Source organism: Kogia breviceps, chromosome 2, assembly GCF_026419965.1.
Source record: "Kogia breviceps isolate mKogBre1 chromosome 2, mKogBre1 haplotype 1, whole genome shotgun sequence".
Classification (NCBI taxonomy): Eukaryota; Metazoa; Chordata; class Mammalia; order Artiodactyla; family Physeteridae; genus Kogia; species Kogia breviceps.
In genome coordinates, this window is record NC_081311.1 from 26,078,234 (window position 1) to 26,089,514 (window position 11,281).

General features: G+C 39.8%; 1 protein-coding gene across 20 annotated transcripts in view; it reads left to right on the plus strand.

Annotated features, from left to right (window-relative positions):
* The window catches only part of NT5C2 (5'-nucleotidase, cytosolic II), a 151,488-nt gene extending 140,460 nt beyond the window's left edge, over positions 1-11,028 (plus strand). For all 20 annotated transcript variants that reach the window (XM_067024760.1, XM_067024769.1, XM_067024766.1 and 17 more), the window contains 11 exons: positions 205-298; positions 948-1,001; positions 2,823-2,906; positions 4,124-4,165; positions 5,621-5,728; positions 6,007-6,073; positions 6,794-6,964; positions 8,403-8,454; positions 8,555-8,615; positions 8,763-8,939; positions 9,551-11,028. In XM_067024760.1, the coding sequence (XP_066880861.1) occupies positions 205-298; positions 948-1,001; positions 2,823-2,906; positions 4,124-4,165; positions 5,621-5,728; positions 6,007-6,073; positions 6,794-6,964; positions 8,403-8,454; positions 8,555-8,615; positions 8,763-8,939; positions 9,551-9,790 (1,150 nt within the window). In that variant the 3' untranslated portion in view covers positions 9,791-11,028. The remainder of the gene's footprint in view (positions 1-204; positions 299-947; positions 1,002-2,822; positions 2,907-4,123; positions 4,166-5,620; positions 5,729-6,006; positions 6,074-6,793; positions 6,965-8,402; positions 8,455-8,554; positions 8,616-8,762; positions 8,940-9,550) is intronic.
* The last annotated feature ends 253 nt before the right edge of the window (positions 11,029-11,281 follow it).

Sequence of the window (11,281 nt, forward strand, 5' to 3'; positions counted from 1 at the left end):
TCACAGTTATTGTATTCCATTGAAGACTGTAGTCATCTCTGGTGGTCAAAATGGGTTTTCATTAGGGAGTAATTATTTTCCAAATTAGCCACACGGCCTTTATTATGTGACAGTGGAACCTTTGGGTCCCCTGGGCAATGTTTGATATTCATTTTATTTACCCTCTTTTGGATTCCCTGTCATGTTCTTTTTATCTTTCTGTAGCTGTGAAACCGGATTTAAAGATGGGGACCTCTTCATGTCTTACCGGAGTATGTTCCAGGATGTAAGAGATGCGGTTGACTGGGTTCATTACAAGGTACCTAGGAGCTGCTTCTTCACCTGCTCACTGCCTGGCATGTGTTTTTTATGGTCTGACATTAACTTTTGAAGTGCAAATAGAGCAGAATTGTTCATCTGTTAAAAAAAAAAGGGGGGGGCGGTGATTTCCCTCTGGTGATAGCTGTCTAGAATACTTCTGTCCTTGTCTTTGGCTGTCCTGCTTACAGAGGTAATGCTGGTCTTTTCTCAGTGGTGGTGCTTGGCTTCTAGATCTTATTTCAGTTTGCATTTCCCAAACTTACTGGAAGAGATTTTAGCATTAGGATTATACTTACCATATCCTTTCAGGATGATTATGGTCCATTTGTTTTTTCCAAATACCTCCCACTTGGCCAATAACATTAACTAAGTAATATTATGTTTACATTTATTATAAATTGTGCTGAATAAAATATGAAATGCCTTTTGATTTCTAGTTCAAAATAAAAATCGTTTTATATTTTAAACACATTTTGGAGGTGGAGTTGCAGCATATCACATCTGCCACTTTATCCTGGCCTTGTTTACTTTATCTTCTTTTCTGGAAATAATTTAGAAATGCATTTAGGCTGACAGTAGTCACAGTTTTTATAATAAACTTAAAAATTGATTTTGTTCTCTTCTTACTTCCTCTTTTCTTTCTCTAGGGTTCCCTTAAGGAAAAGACAGTTGAAAATCTTGAGAAGTATGTAGTCAAAGATGTAAGTAATAAAGGGAAAAATAGATCTGCATGATAGCTTCCTTTACCTATTAGGGAAATTAATAACAAGATTATTTATAATGAAATGGACAAGAGAAGATATTTCTCTGTCGTGGCAGTTTAACACACTCCTAGTATAATCACCAAGAGTTTTCAGCCGGAGCACGGGTTTTAGTTTTTCTTGTTTGTTATTAGGCAAGAAGACCCAGTATTTCATTTGTCCTTTTAGCTCTAATTACAATAACAGCAGCTAGAGTGAAGTAGTAAAGGCAAAGTCACACCTAAATGTATCCTGAATCATAACCACAGCGCTAGATCATCTAAAAAATGTACATATGTGTGACTGTTATTTAAATTGTCTTTAACCTATAAACAGGGAATAATGAGGAAAGCTTTAAAATACTTCAAAAGACATTAGTGGAAAACCTAATAAAATTTTAAAGTATCTGTAGTTTAGTTAAAAGCATTGTGCCAATGTTAATTTCTTAGTTTTGATCATTATACTGGGGTTAAGATGTTAATATTAAGGGAAGCTGGATAAAGAATGTATAGAAACCCTCTGTACTATTTTCACAACTTTTCTGTAAGTCTGAAATTATTTCAGAATAAAAAGTACACACAGACACACACAGCACTGAGATGAGATACTTATTCCTTTTCTTACAGAGTAAAAGTAGAATGCAATTATTTTCTCAAAGTTCTTTGGTAAAGATTTCTTATTATTTTCATTCTTTGTACCTCCTATTTCCCGTCCACTCCCATGACTGTTGTTTCAATAAAGAACACTGAGGGGTTCAGGAGGATTTAAGTGAAGGAAGCTATTTACTGTGAGAGAAGGAAAGGCTGTTTTTCTTTCTGGTCACATCAGGAGTTAGAATTTCCTCATGTATCTGCAGGTGGGTTTGGACATTTCTAGGTTGCGTCATGACACATCATGTCATTTCTGCAAGGTATTTCATAAAATAAAAGTATACACAGTGAAGCCGTATCTAATACTCTCCATAGAGTATTTAGCTGATGATGTTTAAAAATCAGCTTCTCCTCATCTCTAACACACTTAATTCACTTACTTTTAGAGATTACAAGGTAATTTAAACTCTTTCCTGAGGCAGACATAATGAGGAAGTTAGAGATATGTTTTTAATAGGCATATAATCATTTATATATTTTAAATATAAATCTATTATATATACACCACGTATATACTACATATATGATACTTAATTCATGCATAGTGACAATGTGGTCTTCTGAATGCAAAATTCTGAAACCAACCAACCAACCAACCATCCCTTAAAGGGCATCCCCTATTCCTATTTCAGTAGACAAAAGTCCAGTGTCTAACTACTCCACAGTGTAAATGAATATATACAGATGGTCCCCAACTTAAGATTTTTTGACTTTACGACGGTGTGAAAGCAATACACATTCAGTAGAAACTGTATGTGGAATTTTGACTTTTGATCTTTTCCCAGGCTAGTGATATGCCCGACGAAACTCTCGTGATGCTGGGCAGCAGCAGTGAGCTACAGCTCCCAGTCAGCCATGCGATCATGGGGGAGACAACTGATAACATCCATTCTACTTTTCACTTTCAGTACAGTGTTCAGTAAATCACATGAGATATTCAACCACTTTATTATAAAATAGGCTTTGTGTTTGATTATTTTGCCCAACTGTAGGCCAGTGTATGTTCTTAGCACGTTTAAGGTAGGCTTGGCTAGCTGTCATGTTTGGTGTATTATCGGGACATAACTCCAACATAAGTGGAGGAATATCTGTGTGTTTTATTGTTTCGCTCATCATCATAATTATATTTCAGGGGAAACTGCCTTTGCTTCTAAGCCGGATGAAGGAAGTAGGGAAAGTATTTCTTGCCACCAACAGTGACTATAAATACACAGATGTAAGTGCTTAATATTCATATTTATTTATACAAAGGAATTATTTTGGACTAAAGAACTGTGAATATAATGAGGAAGATAGTTTATTAAGTGAGGGTATTTTATTGCCATTTCATTTTGAAAGCAGAACGAAAAAAGCAAAAATATATAGCATACATCAGAGTGGTTCTCAAATTTTTCTAAATATTTCTTTTGACTATTTTCCCTGATTACAATTGGCTACTTGAAGGTTTTCTCTTAGGGGTTATTTAAAACATTTGTACTGATTAAAATGTCTTTGTCGTCTCTTTGTGCTTCATTTCTAAAACTTGAGAAGTTACACCCTTTATTATTGCACATGTGTACATATGTGCCCTCCCTGCTGTTGGGAGCCAGACAGAAATAGATGGTGCTAAGATGTTTGTTTGTTTGTTTTTGCGTTATGCGGGCCCCTCACTGTTGTGGCCTCTCCCGCTGCGGAGCGCAGGCTCAGCGGCCATGGCTCACGGGCCCAGCCACTCCACAGCATGTGGGATCTTCCCGGACCAGGGCACGAACCTGTGTCCCCTGCATCAGCAGGTGGGCTCTCAACCACTGTGCCACCAGGGAAGCCTGCTAAGATGTTTTGACTTTTAGCCATCAAAATTTACTACCTCTTAAAAAAAACTTTTGCCATGATTAAAGCATATAGAAAAGATGATTTCACTCCTTATCATGTTACTTTTGCTAAGACAGTTACAAGTTCCCAGTACTAGTAAGAAGGTCAGCACTCCCCAGTCCTCTTTATGTAAAATGTTGATTTAGAAATTTGGTGATTTGGAGTAAGCAAGTAAGTTGTCTTGGTTGGTCTAGGAACTGTAGTAAGAGGACCAAGGTATATTATTTCCATGTGAGTCATTAGTTATCTCTACTTATCTCAGATACCCCTTACCTCCAAATATGTGTTCCAGTCCACTAGGAGAACTGGATAGGAATATATGGATGTGAATCTGTACAGAAAAATCTAGAAGTCTGTGTTCTACTGAGAATGTCAGAAGCTTGTGTTTGTTTGCTATGATGAAGCATTCATTTCTGGCTTCCACTGCCATGATTTCATAAACTTTAGAGGAAACAAGAATGTGATGAATCTTGTATTGAAAAAGACATGTCTTAAAAAAGCTTGTGTGTGATTTATTTAGGTGTCATATTATCTCTTGCAGAAGTAGTATATGGACCTTATGTTGGATTTTTTTTTTTCCAGAAAATTATGACTTACCTGTTTGATTTCCCACATGGCCCCAAGGTACTGTATGTAACTTAATAGACTGTTGCTTTAGTAACAATGAATGCATTTAATATCCTGGAATGTTGAGGGTAAGGAATTGATCAGGAGCCATCCAGAAATCTTCATTAATATTAGAAGTAATATCGGGCTTCCCTGGTGGCGCAGTGGTTAAGAATCCGCCTGCCAATGCAGGGGACACGGGTTCGAGCCCTGGTCCAGGAAGATCCCACATGCCGCAGAGCAGCTAAGCCTGTGCGCCACAATTACTGAGCCTGTGCTCTAGAGCCCGTGTGCCACAACTACTGAAGCCCGCATGCCTAGAGCCCATGCTCCACAACAAGAGAAGCCACGGCAATGAGAAGCCCGTGCACCAGAGCGAAGAGTAGCCCCCTCTTCCCGCAACTAGAGAAAGCCTGTGCACAGCACCGAAGACCCAGTGCAGCCAAAAATAAATAAATAAATTTTAAAAAGGAGTAATGCCAGGAGCTAGTGTAATTTAAAGTTGCTAGCAGTTTGAAAACTTGGTAGACAGAAATAAAAGAGGTTCATGTGGTATTTAGTAGGATGGGATCAGAATAATTTTATGCCCAAGAAATTCTATACAGAAGTGTTACATTTGTGTGGCAAATAAAGGAATTTTCAGGTTAAAGAAGATAATGTAATTAAGAGAAACAGAGAACATGTATATATTCTTGCCAGCATCTAGCTTCTGCTGTTAGTTATTGCTGAGTTCTGTGCCAAAAGAACAGCTGACCTTGATACTTAGCAGAGAAGTCTTCATTCCTGTAGTATGGCCATATTTAGATTTAAGGAATACTCATTGCGATTTAGTCACTAGGCTTCTTTGAATAAATGTCATAAATAACTGTTTTGAGATCACCTAAAAGCAGAGTAATGCAGTGCTCTTTGGCTTGACCTTAAAAGGTTAATGCCGTGGTTCCAGTTCAGGATGGAAGTCATGTTAACGGGCATACCTTCTACATTAGTGCTGATTAGCCTGCCATATAAGCCAAAGACCAGTGTGTACCTGGAACCATCATTCTGAGAACATAACCGATGAAATCTGCTAATAGTTCCACGTCAGTTGTATACTTCAGTTCTGATGCTAATCTGCCTCTTTCTTAATCTGTCTCTTACATACTTGTTTTGCAAGTCTCCTTCGCCCCTTTGAGCCTCTTATAGCCCATTTTTAGAGTGAGCACAGTTCCTTTCATACATTATATGGCTTTAAATAAATTAATAAGTAGGTGAAACGATTTAAAGTATAGAGATTAGAGTCATTATTTATATTTCTACTTTGCCTGCTTCCAAAAGGATGTGGCTTATAGTAAGCCACAATATGTTTTTAATAAAATAGTGGGATTTTCTGGTTATACTTAGTATTTCTACATTCCTTTCATCTGACTGAGATGAAACATGAGTGCTCTAAGGTTAAGAGTGATGTTTTTGCTTTTGCTGTTTCTCCCTTATCAGCCTGGGAGCTCCCACCGACCATGGCAGTCCTACTTTGACCTGATCTTGGTGGACGCACGGAAACCACTCTTTTTTGCAGAAGGCACAGTACTGCGTCAGGTGGATACTGTAAGTTGAGAGGAAGGTCTATCTGCGAGCAATTACCCTTCATGTTCCTCCTTTCCCCACTCCTCCTCTCCCTCAGGAAACAGGTATTTTTAACTTATTAGCCATATCTCTCTTTTGAAGTCAATCTAAGAGTTTTGGTCTTAATCAATATAGCAGAATAATTCAAATGAATATAATTCAAAAGTGACATTCATTTGGCTGCCTAGCCAAGTAGCATTTTGGGTGGAGATTGTGATAGAAGGATAAAGCATTACAAAGTCCATATTCTTTTCTCACAGAAAACTGGCAAGCTGAAGATTGGTACCTACACGGGCCCCTTACAGCACGGCATTGTCTACTCTGGGGGTGAGTCACAGACTTCCCTTTATTTAGTGTCAGTCTTTGCTCAGACCTCATGTGAAAGCATTGGTGTCCTCCTGGCACAGTGCCACATGTACGCTTTAGAATTCTAAAAGATATCGTCTCCTGATGGTAAACACTTCAATCACCTACTAATACAAAAGGAGTCAGGGAGAAAGGTTTCGAGAAGTGGCATGTCCTAGTGAACCTTTGATTTTCACTAAAAGGATCAGTGTTTTCCAATCCTACTTTTGCCTATTTGAGGCATTTTCTCAGTGTCTGGAATCATGTCGGGTGGTTCCGAAGGGGTCCTCCAGGGGTTTTTAGGAGCTCCTGTGGACACAGATGTGTATTTTGTTGGAATGAGAAGCAGTGGAACAAAGCCAACCTAATGGCAGATCTGTGATGAGAAATGGCAGTGGTACTTTGAAGGGTTATGTTCCCTAAAGCTGAGACATGTAGTTTTGTTGCTCTTGGGTTTGGTGATCAAGAGCTCTGGTGAGCACAGTGGAGCTAAAGGCCTTGTCTTAGAGGCACTAAAAAGGTTGATGAAAAAAGACAATGGTGAGTCTTTGTCTTTAAGAAAGGTGCACCCTTTTTTTAGTGTGTTCCTCACATAGTTAAAAGAATAAAATTAATCTGTATTTAATGGTTATGGTACTTGGAACGCTGGTTTTTAATATGGAGACATTTGTTGTTTTCTCATTGTTCCTTCCATTGTTTCAGGTTCGTCTGATACAATCTGTGATCTGTTGGGAGCCAAGGGCAAAGACATTTTATACATTGGAGATCACATTTTTGGGGACATTTTAAAATCAAAGAAACGGCAAGGGTGGCGAACTTTTTTGGTGATTCCTGAACTTGCACAGGAGCTGCATGTCTGGACTGATAAGAGTTGTAAGGAATCATTATTCTTACTTTATAAATCTCTGACATAGGTAGTTTATATCTGAATGGCCAGCTATGAATCAATCCTCTTTGATGAACCATTACTTTGTATGCAGGGGGTCAGAGGTGGTCAAAAGATGGGCCCTTACATTTGGATACTTCCTTCTCATATAGCCAGATATTTCACAGAAGTCCAGAATTTTGAGAGGTTACCTTGTTCAGCTTTCTTCTTGAATCCCTTTAAAGTTTAGAATATTACTGGTCTGTGTTATGTTACAGTAGCAACTGAAAGTGAACTCTGCTTACCTGGGTAGTCCCTTATTTGTTCAACCATGCCTGCTAGTTCCAGTCTCTCCGCTACCAGCTCATATCTGTGATTCTGGGGCGTTGATGGCTCTGAGTGCTGATCACCTGGTATTTATTTGCTCTTCTGAGAAGTAGAGAATGAGGCATTCTCTGAACTGAGCTATACTCTGCACTGAATTGAGCTTTGAGCCTAGTTATGTCAAGATGTTTGACACACACAAGTTCTCCAGCCAGTCCTAGCTAGCATCACTCACACTGTGGTGGAAGGTCCTGCCTCTGGAAACTCAGCCTGCCTCAGGTAGTGACCCTGGCTCCACCACTTAACTATCTTCAGCCCTCAGGCAGGTTACTGGAACACCCTGTGCCTTAGTATCCTCAGATGTGAAAATGAGGGTAACACCTACTCTCATAGAGCTGCTGAGACTTATCTGAGGCAATGCCTGCATAAAGGAGATAGAAGTAACAACCCTTCTCAACCGAGGCTCCTCATCTGAACCACAGAACAGACAAAATGATTTGAATGACTCTCGGTTCTCCCAAAGATGGTAGATAAAGAAGATTTGTTATATACAGTGGATACATCATGGCTTGATTCTCATTGGGGAACCCAGGTTGAGAAAGGCTAGAACACACAGAAAGCATGCCACGTATAGTGGCTGTTGCTATTGTTTGTACTTCTTGGTGGGATTTTCTGGCTAGCCTTTCATCTACATTTTCAACTTTCTACCTATAGAATTTTAGAAATCTAGTTGATTTGGTTGTTTTCTGGACTTGTGACTCATTCTTTTATCTAAAGATGGAACCTGTAACACTTGCTTTGCTGACACACCTGAGAATGGGGTATGAATTGGCACTTTATAAGCTCAGAATCAGCATCCAGTTAGGAAAGTTGTATGTAGTGGGTAGCTTTAAGTAGGAGGAAAGGCAGTTAAAGAGGAATTGCTTGTATCATCTGCTGCCAGATTCCAAGCAGTGTCAGTGGGTTTTCCCGAAGGTGGGGGAAGGAAGTCATTTTACACACTCACCTATAGCTTTACCTTTCAGTCATATCTGCAGCCTTTTACTTTAGTTTTAGCAACAGTTAAAAACTAGATGCTTTTTGATTTACTTAAAACATTTTCCTTTTTCTTCCAAACTTTAGCACTTTTCGAAGAGCTTCAGAGCTTGGATATTTTCTTGGCTGAACTGTACAAGTAAGTTTCCTAACCCTAAAACCATCCACCTCTTCAGGAGTCACTTAGATAGAAGAGACGTCCTTTCTGGAGATTTTCACTGGATTTTTCTTGTCTCCAGGCACCTTGACAGCAGCAGCAATGAGCGCCCAGACATTAGCTCCATCCAGAGACGTATTAAGGTATCCAAATGGGATTTGGGAGAAAACTTCGAAAATAAACTTTAAGTGATTTCTGTAATTCTGATATTATACAGGGAGTGGCACATAGCCAGTGTTCAGTAAATATTTATGAAATGAGCTGAGCCTTAATCTTGTTCTTTGCTTTAGAAAGTAACTCATGACATGGACATGTGCTACGGGATGATGGGAAGCCTGTTTCGCAGTGGCTCCCGGCAGACCCTTTTTGCCAGTCAGGTGATGCGCTATGCTGATCTCTATGCAGCATCTTTCATTAATCTGCTGTATTACCCGTTCAGCTACCTCTTCAGAGCTGCCCACGTCTTGGTGAGTTATATAGCCTAAGGCTACTATTCACAGTTAAGATAATGCTGTTAAGGCCAAGATCTGCCACTAACTAACTATCTGTCATGGCACAGGAAAGTTTAGATCATTTCTTTCTAATGTGCAAAGCCCATAGCCAGGTTACATGGTTGCACAAAAAGGAGTTTTTGAGAAAGTATGATCAAGATAGAATGTTACAGAGCTTAACTTTACTTTGAAAACTACTTGGTTTAAAGTTGTTTGAATGGTGAAGACTTTCCTCTATTAGTGCTAAATGAGAGAAGTGTAGTTTTAAATTCCTATATTCTAATACTGATCTATATTTCAAGACTTTTTTGCTGTGAAATAAATAGGAAATAATAACCTCTTCTCTCCCATCTTATCCAGTTTCAGGCTATAGTATACAGTGTGGGCACAGTTTTGAGTGGGAGAGAAAAGAGGATAGGCAGCTTTAGGAAATTCTAGGAAGAGATACTTCAGTATCCGAATTGGCTTGGCCTCTGGTCCATTATAGGTGCTTCTGTACAGCCATCTAACAAAGGCAGAGGGATTAAGATCTGGGAGACACAGCTGTTTTGTTCTGCCTGCTTTCTGAACCTCTGACTTTGTTGTAGATGCCTCATGAGTCAACAGTGGAACACACACATGTAGATATCAATGAGATGGAGTCCCCCCTTGCAACCCGGAACCGTACATCAGTGGATTTCAAAGATACCGACTACAAACGGCACCAGTTGACACGGTCGATTAGTGAGATTAAGCCCCCCAACCTCTTCCCACTGGCCCCCCAGGAAATTACACACTGCCATGATGAAGATGATGATGAAGAGGAAGAGGAGGAAGAGGAAGAATGAGGAGGAAAAGCAAAACTCTGAGCACCCATTAAACAAGTTCTGGCAAGACTCACAGGAGCAGAGGAGGTCCCTGTGGGGGTCTTAGTGGGGGGTGGGGGGGCTCCCTCAAAGGTACATCCGGAAAGTTTCTGAAGACTTTAAAATACTCTTAATCGTAGGGAGATACTTGTTTTAGTTTTGTGCATCTGCACTCTTTGCAGATGGTTCAGAATTGTAATGGAGTCTGTATTGGAGGAAAGTAAGGGTAAAGCTGGGCTGAACTGCATGCAGCTGGCTCCATCGTGGCTTGTGACACTGTTTCCTTGTCTTGTTTCCTCATCAGTATGTCATAGTGTATCCAGATACACTAAGGGTGGTGAAGGGTCTCAGAGTTGAGCAAGGAAGACAATGGGAAGAGGTGATCCAAAAATGTTGTTATGGTACAAATTGTGCTCTTATTCCAAAATCCGTCTTTTTCAGTGCATTGCATAAGTATTGTATATCAGTGGAGAAATGATTTCCATTATCAAATGTAGTCTTCTGTTAAGGTCAGGTTTCCTTTACAAGCTTTTAAGTGTCCTCAGTGACTCCAGTAAGGCTGCTGTCAGTGGCTTAGCAGAAGTGTTCTCTACTTGCTGGAGGGCTGGTCTGGAATGGACTGCAGCAATTTCATTTTGAGGCAGAAGTCTTCATCCACTTCTACATGGTTTTGATAGCAAAAATGCCTGTTATCCAAAAACATAGTCTTTTTCTCATCTGGGATAAATCTATAGAAAGAATTCAGCTGAAAGGGGACAAAGGAGCAAGCCACCCGAAAAGAAGAGAACCTCCTTCTTATATTACACCATAACGGAGTAAGATTCATTAGTGTGGGCCGTATAGTGTGGCTCATGCCACCCCATTCCAGCCTTCTGTACCCTCTTGCTACATTTCAAATTCAAGCATAAGAGGGTGGGAAGAGGGCTCCGTAAGCCAGAACCTTTACAAAAACAGGGCACAATCAACGTGGATAAATTCACTTCAGAATCCCGAGTGAAATCACTTCTTGTTGTTCAGAACAAGAATGGATCACCACTGTATACTTTAAGGTATTATATAACTGCCTCACCAGAACAGTGAAATCAGTTGTTACCACATTTTTCACAGTGGTGTAGACTCTTACTTTAACCTTCATATGTTTCTTCCATTCTTACTGTCATTTGTCAACACGGGAGGGTAGATTAGCTGCTCTAGAATTCAATAAAGTATAATATTTCTAATACTGACTTTGACCCCTTCCTGTAGCACAACCATAGTAACTGTTGGTCTTCAAGTGGGTTTAGGTTTTTTTGTTGGTGTTGTTTTTTAATTAATTTATTTATTATTTGTTTTTGGCTGTGTTGGGTCTTTGTTGCTGCACATGGGCTTTCTCCAGCCCCCGCTCACCGCAACTAATCTTCGTTGCAGCGCGCAGGCCTCTCACTGAGGTGGCTTCTCTTGTTGTGGAGCACAGGCTCAGTAGTTGTGGCTCAT